General features: G+C 41.8%; 1 protein-coding gene across 1 annotated transcript in view; it reads right to left on the minus strand.

Annotated features, from left to right (window-relative positions):
• TG (thyroglobulin) overlaps positions 1-13,495 on the minus strand; it is a 214,543-nt gene that overhangs the window by 173,737 nt on the left and 27,311 nt on the right. The window contains exons 13-17 of the mRNA XM_074942893.1: positions 13,205-13,282; positions 10,196-10,308; positions 6,830-6,941; positions 4,214-4,414; positions 659-868 (exon numbers count right to left, since the gene is read on the minus strand). Coding sequence (XP_074798994.1) covers positions 659-868; positions 4,214-4,414; positions 6,830-6,941; positions 10,196-10,308; positions 13,205-13,282 — 714 coding nt within the window. The remainder of the gene's footprint in view (positions 1-658; positions 869-4,213; positions 4,415-6,829; positions 6,942-10,195; positions 10,309-13,204; positions 13,283-13,495) is intronic.

The raw sequence follows: 13,495 nt of genomic DNA on the forward strand, positions 1-13,495 counted from the left end.
CATTTCTGTCCAAATCATTGTCAATGCCAGTGGTAAGAAAGAACTGGCCACATGAGTTCAGAACGACACATGCAGCTTCCAAGATATGAGGTGATTTTTATTCTTGAACACAACAAAAACACCACGCCGCAGCCAATGAAGATGGCAATAACCTTAGGGAACAGATTGCTGCAGAAAGACACAGAAGTAACAAAATTACTTGATTATGCAAATAAACATTTGAGTTCTGCCAGATTCAGACATCTGGGACTCATCTGTTCTTTCAGAAGCAAGTGATTCCATCAGAGCCATTTGATGACACCCATGTCTTTTCACTTACAGAGAAAAATCTGCATGTAGATTAAATATCCATCTATTTATATCTCTATTATTACAGAATAAGAAGACTGTTCCAGGTATGGGAGCAGCTGAAAGGCAAAGATGAAGATGAGGATGAAGACAGAGAGCAAGATCGACCTACTGCACATCTTAATTAGAAGCCACGGATCTAATTACTTTCTCCTCTTACTGTAATTCAAAATGAGGGCAGCTTCTGTTAAATCTATTTACTTTCCCCTGCATCATCCCTGGTGAAGGTGCAGGAACTAAACATGGGTGGCTTCTAAACATTGATCTCTGGTTAAATAAGAGAACACTCCTCTGTAGCAGCTGTACTTACTCTGACAGCTTTGAGAGAGGGGAGGTTCTGAGATCCAACGGCGACTCTCTCTATCACACAGGAATGTCGCATTGGAAAAGGCGCTATGGAAGCCTTGACGACAAATCAGCTGGCACTTCTGAGAACTCTGGTTTTGATCAGAGATGATTGCACAGAAAAGTGCTCCATTGACCACGTAAGACACATTGAAAGGCAGGAGGCATTGGGGACCTGGGAAGATGGGAAGAAAAGGAACATGTGAAAGATAAAACTATGAAACATTCATTCAGGATAAACTCTCCAAATGACCCTCATCACCTCCAAGGGGAGCACACACAGTGTGCTAGACCTAGGCATGTAGTTCCCACTGATGTCAATGGTCTTGATCCAATGCCCTTTGAAGCCAATGAAAGGACTTACACTGACTTCAGTGGGCATTGGACTGGGATGTAGTCAGAGACTACTGCATGCATGGCTTGAAAGTATATTTGGCCATTAGAGTGGAAAGGCCTTCATATCAATTTCATCCAACTCTCTTGACCTCCCATCAGAAAGCTCATTTGCTTGCCAAATATAGCTTGTTTTCCCAAACACTAACTGTGTCATAGCACCTCCTCTTCCTGTCACTCTTCAGTGCCGAACATTATGGTGTGGAGCGAAGAGAAGAATATCAGTTGCTCATTGTCTTAATTTCCAGCTCTTATGCTACTTTACAAGTTTCCCTTATTGCACCTTTTTAAAAAATGAAGTGTACTATATCTCAGTAAAAAGGTCATTGCAAGATTGCCTATCCTCTTAGTGATTCCAGATCAGCTCATAAGCCCAAAGCCAGAGGCCAGGAAGGGAGGTGGTCGCTTGCTTTACAAACTCCCAGAGCAATTCCTGAGACTTCTGGAGACAAATACAATTGTCAGCACAACACCATCAGTTCTAACACATAACACAGGTAATTTCTATCACCACCAGTTAAACTGTTGTCATCGTAGGCGTTTAGGGCAACCTCTATTAATAGCTCTTCACACAGGTCAATGTAAAACCAACCTGTTGTCTTCTGTATTGCTCTAATATTTTTCACAACCAACAGGCCACATTGTGCTCTCATCTATACTGGCCCAGTATGGTTAATTCTAATGGGGTGTGCTGGTGTATCAAGAGCAGAATTTTCCCCAAAGAACGTAACATTTGGAGTTGTTGGCTGTACTCCCTTTGTATTTTCTGTATCATATATAGGTTTCAACTTGGGTCCCTCATTACTGAGCCCAATCAGTAACTTCCTTGTTTGGTCCAGCCTCCAGCTCCTTCCTCATTCTTGTTAGGCTGACCAGCAGCTCACGAGAGAAAGGGCATGTTGTCATTCTTACATGTCTGAAGCCCATTTGTTGTTGTTGGAGGAATGAACAGTGCCTTTCACCATCCATCCGGTCACTGGCAATTCATCCCTGTGGTGTAATGGTCACTAAATAGAATGTTGACTCCTCTCTCCCCAGCACTTTTAACGATCTACCTAGGAAAGTCGTCACATCCAGGGACTTGCGTCTGAATCTACTCAGGGCATTCTGTCTCTCTTTCTGCCCCACTCCATTTATCAGTAGTGGAAAGCTGGAATGTGGATGGTGCGGAATATGAAGAATACTTGGAATTAACATGACATACACATCAACAAGAAAATATTGGATTCTATCAAACTCTATTATATGGAGGCAGAAAATGAGCTATGGGAACCCAGCTATTATGGAACTGATTGGTCTAATAAAAACCATATTGTATTCAATGTGCACTTGAAAGTTACCGCTGTCTTTTCTGATATAGGAATATGGATTTATTGTACTCTCCCACTATTCATCTGCTGACAGGCCATCTTCCCATCTTGGAAATATGTCCAGGGTAGTGATAAAGACTTGGGCTACTTCTCAGGCCTATTCCAGAGCTCTTAACAACAAGGAGTTACAGGCTGGATGGACAAGCCACTTGTAGGAATGTAAGAACCCCCTGAACCTTCATCCTAAACTCTAACCAAATTGTTTAAGTGCAAAAACATTCCATTAACGTTTTTTTATCCTTTTTTTTATTATTTTTTTCTGCACTTCCAGAAATAGATGTGACAAAATTCCAGGAGAAAGGTTGTTCTCAGGGTATCTTCATAACCTGACCATAACCAGAAGGTAACAGAAATCTTGCAAGAAAACCTATTCTTGTGAGATTTTACAATACGTATTTCTAACAATTTGGGGCTGGAGAAGTATCTAAATTATGAATTGTTACTGATCACTCTTGTGCCTGGATCCATTAGAGATGGAGAAAAACCTAGTGGGCACTGAAGCCTCCAAAATTGGAGCCTGCACCCATGCAAAACCTGCCAACATCTTCGAGTGTAGCTTCTGAAGTCCATCTTCAGCCCATACTCAGGGAAAACTACTATTGACCTTCAATGGGAGAAAGGACAGAGAAAGGACTTCAGAATTTAGGATCTAGTATGGATCTTCTCCACTCGTCCTTTCTGTCAACTCATGCTCTTCCTGGAGCCTGTCGAAAGCTGTTCCACCTTTCCCTGCTGCTCTCCCGGCGCTCTCAAAGCATCCTGGCTTCCTAGGCTCCCTAAACGTCATGATTTCTCACAAGATCTCTCCTACAGAATGCTCTGTTGCTGCAATGTAATATAGTACATTCGCTTCCAAGTTTCTAAAGGATTCATCCATGTGACTAACATACATTGCAGCAGCCCTGTGTTGAAATAGTTAGATATGGGAGAACTCTGCAAATCCCAGAATCACATAGGGAATCCTAAATACTTTCTTGTAGTTTGGTCTTTTTTCAAATCTACCAACAACATTCATTTAAAAAACAGAACAAAGAGCACAAGACTATCCAGCAGGGGATAATTCTGGCTGTAAAGAGGTTTTTCTAGATCTAATTTCTGTGAATTTATCATTGCAATTTGGACCATATTATTGAAAAATGTTTAATTTGTTCCGCTTCAATTCAGTGATGGGGAATCTATTATAGTTATTGGAAATTAAGTTTATCCAAACCTCTCTGAAATCATGCTGGAAATCTTGACAGAATTGCAGATCTTTGTGGCTTTGGTGATACAGGAAATACACCGTGAACATGTAGTGTTTTGGCCAATATACTTTACCATCCTGGTCAAAGGCCAAAAGTAGGAATTGCAGAAATATACTTTTTTTTCCCCAGCCAGTTAAATTTTTTTCAATCCAAGGGCAGGCTGAGACTGGGCTCAGTTCAAGTCTTGGGCAAAGTGTTCAGGGTGGTTCTTAGATTAGCATAACTGACTCATCTGTCTTGACTATTCTTTATCACTAAGATTGGCCACTGAATCCAAAAGCCCTCTCCCCTGCTCAACCTAACAAAACCCTCTGAACTTTAAAGAAGTTTGGAAAATGTGCCCAGCCTGGCTGGAGCCTCTAAATACATAGATAAATAAAAATAAATCTCTATAATAGATTGAACAGGAACCTTAAATCTCAACACAGCTAAATGTTGGGGAAGTTTAGATCAGGGTCCTGTTCTGGATCTGAACCTTGTGTAAAAGTTATTTTGACTGTTGCCACAACTCACTTTCACATGCTGGCCTTTCTCCTCTTACTCGTGTTCCAGGCACCTCCTCTCCATTCTCAAAGACACACCAACAGCTTTCCTGATCCTGGTCGCACTGCACTGGTGAGAAGTTTCCGTTGTCCCCTTCACACTGAGGGATGTATCCTTTGCCAATTTCTCGTGAGCGAACTTTGGACTTCAGCATACTACAGAAACCAGGACCTTTAAAGACAAGAGATTGATTACAAGGGAAAGAAGAGCAGAAAAGGAGAAACTCTGAGCAATTACAGAAATGAACCTCAGTAATGTCCAGTAATTGTCCAAAACGCTACATCTTACCATAATGGTACTTTAAATTTGGGGCTATTACTGAAGGAAACAGAGAGATTATAATGGACAAATCGTCATGAGACCATAGTTAAGTTTGTATCAGTATAGATATACATGGAACTTTACTATCTCTACAAAGTGCTGCCATTTTGAACCATTAATATGCAAGCTATCTGAATCTTCATAAAGTGGATCTTGTATAAATACGGTACTGATGATACTGATATTTGTTCATATTTAAAACAGTTTTGCTTCAACTGTGCTTGAGCACTTTCTGTGTTCACTTTCCATGAGTATTGCCAGCCTGAACTGGTACAAATAGTTGAAATCTCAAAATTTTTTGCAAAACAATAATCAAACTTTTTTGGATCATGTCAGTAAAAAATGTTTCATTTTAATCATTTCAAAATGTTACATTTTGATTTTGACCTTTTTATATATTTAACTTATTCTTTTTTTTTTAATCCTTATTTTAGTATAAAGAGGCTTGGAGGGAGTAGTTTGTTTATTAGTAAATATCAGTCAACATTAATTTCACAAACTTATGAAAAAATATTTCCATCAATAATAATCAAAATTTACAGATAGTCAAAGTGAAAAAAAAAGGCTGCTTGAGAACCTTTTAGAGTCTGATTCAAGGATATTTACTTTGTACACTTTGACATAGGATGTTGACCATTTGTGTTTTTACAGAGCTTTAACTTTTTGAATTTCAAAATCTACTGTTATTAAATAATCATTGTCTGCCCTCTCATTGCCTCACTCACATACCCCATAATTTACAGCAACTATGAACATTTTGACTGATTAAAATTTTGATCAAAGATAGACATTGATATTATCCATTAAAATTATACAAAAAATAAAAATCGAATTCTGTCAAGCCTAAATATAAATTAATTAATTTTTTCAAACAAAAAGTCATTTTGAACCAAAAAAAATTAATTTATCATTTTGAAAATGTTTCATCAATTTCAAACTTTTGTTCCCCAGATTTATTTGTTTAATTATTTTGAACCTGGAGATCCATGAAAACTAAACCCAGGGTTCTGAGTTCAATCCTTGAGGGGGCCATTTTAGGGATCTAGGGCAAAAATTGGGGATTGGTCCTGCTTTGAGCAGGGGGTTGGACTAGATGATCTCCTGAGGTCCCTTCCAACCCTCATATTCTATGATTCTATAACTCTTTCCTGTGAACTGTCTTGGTTTTGACAAATTGGTATTTTCTGACCAAAATATTTCATTAGAAGATTCCCAACAAGCTCTATTTATTAACACTAATACACACAAAAAATCTAATTTTAATCTCCCAACCCTGCCAACACTTATGAACACGTAACCATACACTAATGAATAGTTCCAATCAACTCAATCCCAGCTTGGGGCAAAGTGTTCAGCCTGGTTCTTACTCAATGGGACTGACCATGTATGTAAAATTACATAGATGTAAGATCTTGCAGAACTGGGAACTAAGCTTGTATTGCATATGTAAATTGTGTATATTCACAATCCACTGATAATGAACAGTCTGAAAGCAGAAATTATTCACAAACAATTTCAGCGAAAAGAATAAATTCAAGGGTTTTACAATCTTTTTTGTGGACAATTTGCAAACATAAAAAAAGCAAAATTTGTTAAATAAATTATTTGTAATGATTTATTCAGCCAGTAGCAAGACGTATTGAAGGCATCTTGAAATTTTTTTTAATAAAAAAACTAAATGTATTTTAATGTACTCAAAGCCCTAAATGGCACAGGCAAAAGGGACAGATTCATACCTATCTTTTAAGAATATAAAAGGTTCCCAGATGTCCAAATAGGCCTGTTCCCTATTCCACTGAGCTACGGGGCACAATTTTGGGGTGTCATAGTAACTGTGGAATCTCACATGAGCCTGGAGCTTGTCCACAGATTGCCATGTAAATAGATGATATTTTGTACATCCTGTGATTTTGTGCATATGCTATTTTACACCCTTTGGAGGAGGATATTTTGAAGTTCAATGGTACTCAGAGACTTCCTCATAATTTTTACCTCAGTATGAGCCATGGGACTGTAAAATCCAGGAACCAGACCTCCAGCTGATATACATCAGTGAAGCTCAATTAAGCCAATTTACAACTATCGAGTACATAAGATTAAGGAGGTTGACTTGATCAAGGGAACACTGCAAGTTAGTGGCAGGCCCAGGAACAGAACCAGGCCTCTCAACTCCCCATTGTGTAATAGAGAACCTGTCAGACTGAGGCATTAAATGTTGAGTTTCAAAATGGTTTAGCCAGCAAGTTGGTGAATACCAGTACTTACACTGGGGGCTGCCATCTGAATCCTTGCTGCTGTGTTGTATTATGGCTCCTGACGTGGGATCCACACACCAAGTATCTGTGTCTGATTTCTGTAGCGTAGTATATTCTCCAGTCTAAGATGGACAAATTACAATGTCACTGTAGGATGATGTACTTTACACAGGGCTGTTGTTAACACGCAATGTGCAACAGAACCCACATTTCAAAAGCCTTGGCCATAGAATCATAGAAATGTAAGGCTGGAAAGGACCTCAAGAGGTCATCAGGTCCAGCCTTCTGCACTGAGGCAGGACCATGTAAACCTAGACCATCCCTGACAGGTGTTTGTTCAACCTGTGCTTAAAAACCTTCAGTGATGGGGATTCCACAACCTCCCTTAGAAGCCTTTTCCAGAACTTAACTACCCTTAGAGTTAGAAAGGTTTTCTTAATATCTACCCTGTCTCCATTGCTTCAGATTAAGCTAATTATTTCTTGACCTACCTTCAGTGGACATGGAAAACAATTGGTCATCAACTTCTTTATAAAAGCCCTTAACATATGTGAAGACTTTTATCAGGTCTTTTCTCAACACAAACCATGGCCAGCTGTCCTCATAAGTCAGGTTTTCTAAACCTTGTATCATTTTTGTTGCTTTCCTCTGGACTCTTTCCAAGTTGTCACATCTTTCTTAAAGTGCGGCACCCATAATTGGACACAGTAATTCAGGTGAGGCCTCACCAGCATCAAGGAGAATGCTACAATGACCTCTTGAGTCTTATGTCTTAGTCCCGTGGGGAGCGATGGGGCTCCAGCCCCACAGTTCCACTCCTGGTTTCAGCCCCACAGGGGTGCCAGGGCTTGGGGCACGGGCTTCAGCTGCAGGGCCTCACAGCCCCCTGAAACCGGCTCACAGCCCCCCAGGGGGCCATGGACCCCTGGTTGAGAACGTTGTTTTATGTTCCTTGTGCAAGCAGAGTCTGAATGAATGCTTCCCTGACAACTAGCTGGGAGGGGGAATGATTTGGTTGTGTTTATTTAAATACCGTTTGCTCCTGCTCTGCCTACATATTCAACAGATACAGTGGTGTCAAAGTGATCAACTTTGGCTGGTGTTGGGTACAAATCTCCTTATTACTGAATGCAGGGGTAGTGAAATATGATTGCCAATGTTGTAATTATTGTAGGAACAGAGGAAAGCAGGACTGTGCTTTATCTGTCCCAAATGAGGAGGCCACCTTCAGTTGAAAGAACCTCGTTAAGCCAGGGGTTCACATGTCAGAGCCCTGTGAAAGTAAGAGGGCTGGGTACAGGTATATCCAACCAGGAGGCTGCACTCATCAAGGGTTTAACCTGTTCCTCCCCACTGTTCAAAGAATAGAGCTAAACAGGCGTCATTAGGAGCCTCTTTGTTATGTTAAATGCTCAATCGGAGCTGAAATCACTTGTGGTAAGACTAGGAGTACTTGTGGCACCTTAGAGACTAACCAATTTTCTGCCCTGCCTGCTAAGAGCTAAAAAACATTGAGAGCTGAAATCACTGGAGATGGGGCAGTGTTTCTGCCCAGTCCGAACAGAGCTGAACATTACTAAGAGACTGGAGCGCAGAGGTCATAGCAGAGAGGCAGGTGGCAGCAGAAGGCGACTGACAGTCAGCAGGTGAACAAGTGGCTAATGCCACGGAGAGGCACAATGAGCGGGAGCAGGCAGGTGGAGAGGCGCGACAAGAGCAGCTAGCGGGTGGCCAGCAGGGTGGCGGCGGAGGGCCGTGACGAGCAGCCAGCAGGGCAGCTGGTGGAAAGGCCCAGCGAGAGCAGTGAGCAGGCGGCTGGTGGAAGCAGCAAGCAGGCGGCCAGCAGGAGCGGTCAGCAGGGTAGCTGGCAGAGAGGGGCAGTGAGCAAGTGCCCGAGCAGCGGAGTGAATAAGGTACCTCTTTACGCCACCTGTGGGGGAGGTGAACTCTGCAGATGTACCTCTGAACTCTGGGTCTGCACTGACCAAGGACAGCAACTGTTAGAGGGGTGCAGAGAAGGGTCGGGCATGTGAAAGGGACTTTTGGGTTGCTGGACTTAAGAACCTGAGGGGAAAAGGACACTGCCCAACCTACTTGGGGGTGGGTCTTTTACTCCTGGTTTATGTTTATGAACCCTGTTTGCAGTGTTTTCCCGAATTAATAGCAAGTTACTTCCCTTCTTTTATTAAAAGTTTCTTTTCTACACTCAAACTCTGTGCTTGCAAGTGGGGAAGTATTGCCTCTCAGAGGCGCCCAAGGGGTGGTGTATAAATTTCCCAGGTTACTGGGTGGGCACTCAAGCCAGTTCTGTGTTGTAATAGTGGAAAGGAACCCCTAGATACTGAACCCAGCCCTGGTTGCTCCTGGCTCCACCTGGCAGAAAGGTTACACTTTCTAGGGGTAACTCATTATGTGCCTTTCTGATTAGGTTCCTATATGCTGGTGCTATCCTTTTGTAATTCTCTTTAGCAATTCATCCATGTTTCCACTTTAGAAGCTTCTGATGGAGCCATATTGGCCTCCTTTTATTCTTCCTGTTTTTCCTTTGCATCAGGATAGTTTGCAGTTGTGGCTTTAATAGTGTCTCCCTGAGAAACTTCCTGCTTTCCTGAAATCCTTTATCCCTTATATTTTCTTCCAATGGGACCTTACAGTGAAAAACATCTTCCACTTTCATGTAAGAAAGCAGTGACAAGATGAACCACAAAAATCAAATTAAAGCTGCTCTTAAGCCCACAAGCTTGATTCAGCAGAGAAAACTGGGCCCTGAGAGAAGCAGCACTTACCTTTACAAAGAATTCATATGGAAATCCTATAAAAGCCTGGGTTTAAAATTACATTTTATCCTTTGTCCCCTTCTTCAAAGCCCCATTGGGATCATTGTCATATAACTAGAAAGCCCCACGGAGCCTGTCCTGGGACCAGACAGAACTGATTTCTGTCTCTGAGGCCCAAATCTTCCCCTCCATTGGAAGAAATCATCGGAAAGTTCCTCTTAAAATTCAGTTAACTGAATAGTGTCATTTAGGCACATTTCTTCATTGGGGCCAGAGCAGAGCCACATTGTCCAGGGAAAGCTTCATCCGGAATGGCAGCTCAGGAGACACGGTCTCCTCCCCAGCTCCCTGTGTGGAGGGTGAGCACATTAAGCCATCCTTTAAGGAGGGTGACATCTACTCTCCTTTGGGCACAGACCCTGCTCAGCATCCTACCTCTATGCCTCCACCTGAAGGGTGATGTGAACCCCCGGGGGGGTGTGGCGGAAGCGCCTCAGCACAGGAACTGCAATTGCCTGTGTCCTTGCCAGGGCATTAAACAAGGTAGGGAAGGCTCAGTTTGCCCCTTCCCTCCCCATCCTCCAGTTATACTCATTTACCTCAAGACAGGAGGGGATGAACAAGTCTGCAGCAGTAGCGCTGAGCTTTGATCCGCTCTGTTTCCAGCTGGAAATTAACGCATTGGCTCGAGATCGCTGACATGATGTCTGGCCTTTGAGAGAGAAAATGTACGGCTGCATGAAGGACATAAATCTGATCTCCTCATGCCTTCCTGAATGAGGCAGCATATGACTAGGGCGACCATATGTCCAGTTTTGGCCAGGACAGATACTTTTTTAAGTTCTGGCCATCCTGAGTTTTTTGGCAAAAGTGATCAGTTGGCAAGAGCAAACAGGACAAATGCCGTGTTTGACAAAAAGTGAAGTGTGGAGGAATGTGTGGTGGGCGAGCTGCAATGCCAGCCCCGTGCAAGGGGGAGGCAGGGCTCAGGCAGGGGGCAGGCAGAGCTCGGGTGAGCAGCAACCCCAGCCTCGTGCAGGGGGGCAGGCAAGGGTTGGGCAAGCAACTTGGGCCAGCCCTGGCAGGAAGTGGGGGGAGGAGCTTTGAGCAAGCCCCACACAGTGTTCCCCGTTTTCCTTTTGGGAAATATGGTCACCCTAAACATCTCAGATCTCATACACATCTTCTTTGTACTATCCCATGGTCTCAGATTGGCAGCTGCCATGTGAATTCTTTGTTAAGTGTTAATTCTGCCTCCTATATTAGCAAACGTGGCAAACAAACAAGGACGAAGTAGTAATGGGACAAATTCATCCCCCGAGTAACTTCATTGACTTCTGGTGAGTTGGCCCAATAATCTCTGCTGGCACCTATTCAAAGAAAATCAGAACCTACAAACACATGTCTTGGAGCTGACCAAGAAACTAAATCACAATGAATGGAATCATAAGAGAAAATATTCCAGGTTTTTCAAATTTTATGTCTCCTGGCAGAAAACTCAGTATTATCAGCCATGCAATATGGAAAGACCAAATGAGTTTCACAAAATTTAAAAGTGGGAAAAGTAACATGGTTCCTAGATATTGAAAGAATTTGAGAGGTCCTACAGAAAAGGAATGCATCTCGGATGCAAAAGAAATTATACTCTGTTGAAACAAATCTATAGCCACCTAAGTTTTCATTATTATCAGTGTTCTGCAGACCATGCCACCTGCAAGTTCACAACAAGAGCAGTGAGAGAACTCAAATCCGTATACTCCAAAAGCTTATGCCTTTTCCATTTGAGTTACAACCCCCATTCAGTAAAGCACGTAAGCACATGATTACCTTAAAATATGTGACAAGTCCCATTGAAGTCAGGGACCTACTCACGTGCTTAAAGTTAAACACATGCTTAAATGCTTTGCTACATCAAGGCCAAGAATTGCTATTTGATGTTAGCAGTAAAGAGCCTCTGAAGCTCAGCAGAGCATCCCAACTCCATGCAGTAGAGTGCAGGAGTGCACATACACATTAGCCCAGTTAATCACACTGTAGATTCAATTTCTGAGGAATAAAATAAAAGACTTCCTTGAAAAAAAACACATCCATTCCTAAATTCTATCAAGCAAAAGGGTAAATGTAGAAGTCAAATATTGCAGATTTTTTAAAAGGGCTTCAGAAGAGATCCTGGCAATTACAGGCCACTGAGCCTAACTTCAGTACCGGGTAAATTTGTAGAAACTATAGCAAACAACAGAATTATCAGACACAGAAAAACATTTGTTGGGAAGAGTCAGTTCTACTTTTGTTAAGGGAAGTCATGCCTCATCAATCTATCAGAATTCTTTGAGGGAGTCAACAAGCATATGGATGAAGGGTGAGCCAGTCAATATGTGGACTTGGATTTTCAGAAAGTCTTTGACAAGATCCCTCACCAAAGGCTCTTAAGGAAACTACGTAGCCAACTGATAAGAAGGAAGGTCATCTCAAGTATCACTGATGGTTGAAGATAGGAAACAAAAGCTAGGAATAAATGGCCAGTTTCACAATGGAGAGAGGTGAACAGTGGGATCCCCCAAGAAATCTGTACTAGGACCTATGCTGTTCAACATACATATTAATGATCTGGAAAAGGGGGTGAACAGAGAAGCAGCAAAGTTTGCAGATGATACAAAATTATTCAGGACAGTTAAGTCCAAAGGAGACTTCGAGGAGTTACAGAAGGAACTCACAAAACTGGCTGACTGGGCAACAAAATGGCAGATGAAATTCAACAGTGATAAGTGCAAAGTAATGCACATTGGAAAAAATAATCCCAACAATACATATACATAGATGGATTCTAAATCAGCTAATTACCACTCAAGCAAGCGATCTTGGCGTCACCGAGGACAGTTCTCTGAAAACATCTACTCAGTGCAGCAGTGGTCAAAAAGGCTAACAGTATTTTAGGAACCATTAGGAAAGGGAAAGAAAATAAAACAGAAAATATCATAATGACACTATGTAGATCCATGGGGTGCACAATACTTGGAATACTGTGTCCTGTTCTGGTCACCCATCTCAAACAGGAAAGAGTGGAACTGAAAAAGGTTCAGAGAAGAGCAACAAAGATGATCAAGGGTATGGAACAGCTTCCATATGAAGAGAAACTAAAAAGAGCAGGGCTGTTCAGTTTAGAAAGAGGGGATATGATGGAGGTCTATAAAATCATGATCCGTGTGGAAAACAAGTGAATAGAGAAGTGTTATTGATCCTTTCACACAATACAAAAACCAGGGGTCACCCAATGACATTAATGGGCAGCAGGTTTAATACAAATAAGAGGAAGTACTTTTTCACACAACGCACAACTAACCTGTGGAACTCATTGCCATGAACCAGGAACCCAATATGGCTGTTCTTACGTTCTAAATAGTCTGTGAGACAGACACACACAGTTCATCTAGCTACAAAACAAAACATCTGTCTTCCCTTTGCTTTCTTTTATGAAGGTTTTTTTAAAAAACAACAACCTTGTGTTATGCTATATGCGATTTACTAAAAATCTCAATTAAAAAAACCTAAAATATATGCATGTGTCAGCTAAGAATAGGGAAAATTGTAGGAAGAAAAGATTAACTTACATTTTGGGAAGTGTGCTGAGCGTATGATCAGAGAATCTGTAATGTAGCGTCCCCTTTCATCCACACACCAGCAGTGACCTAGGCAAGAAATAGCAGCAGCCGTACATTAGAAAAATGTATGTCCCTTTCCTTTGTTATTATCACATGCTGATCTGAACTGCAGGAGGATTTTGTTGTTGCTGGCTGGAATACTGAACACAGCCCATGTGGCAGCATCACCGTGAAAACAATATAATGGTTAGTTCCACAATCCAGATCAGTGAAGAGCAAGCTGGGTGAATTTTTTGGATG

The sequence above is a fragment of the Natator depressus genome, chromosome 2 (genome assembly GCF_965152275.1).
Source record: "Natator depressus isolate rNatDep1 chromosome 2, rNatDep2.hap1, whole genome shotgun sequence".
In the NCBI taxonomy this organism is placed as follows: domain Eukaryota; kingdom Metazoa; phylum Chordata; order Testudines; family Cheloniidae; genus Natator; species Natator depressus.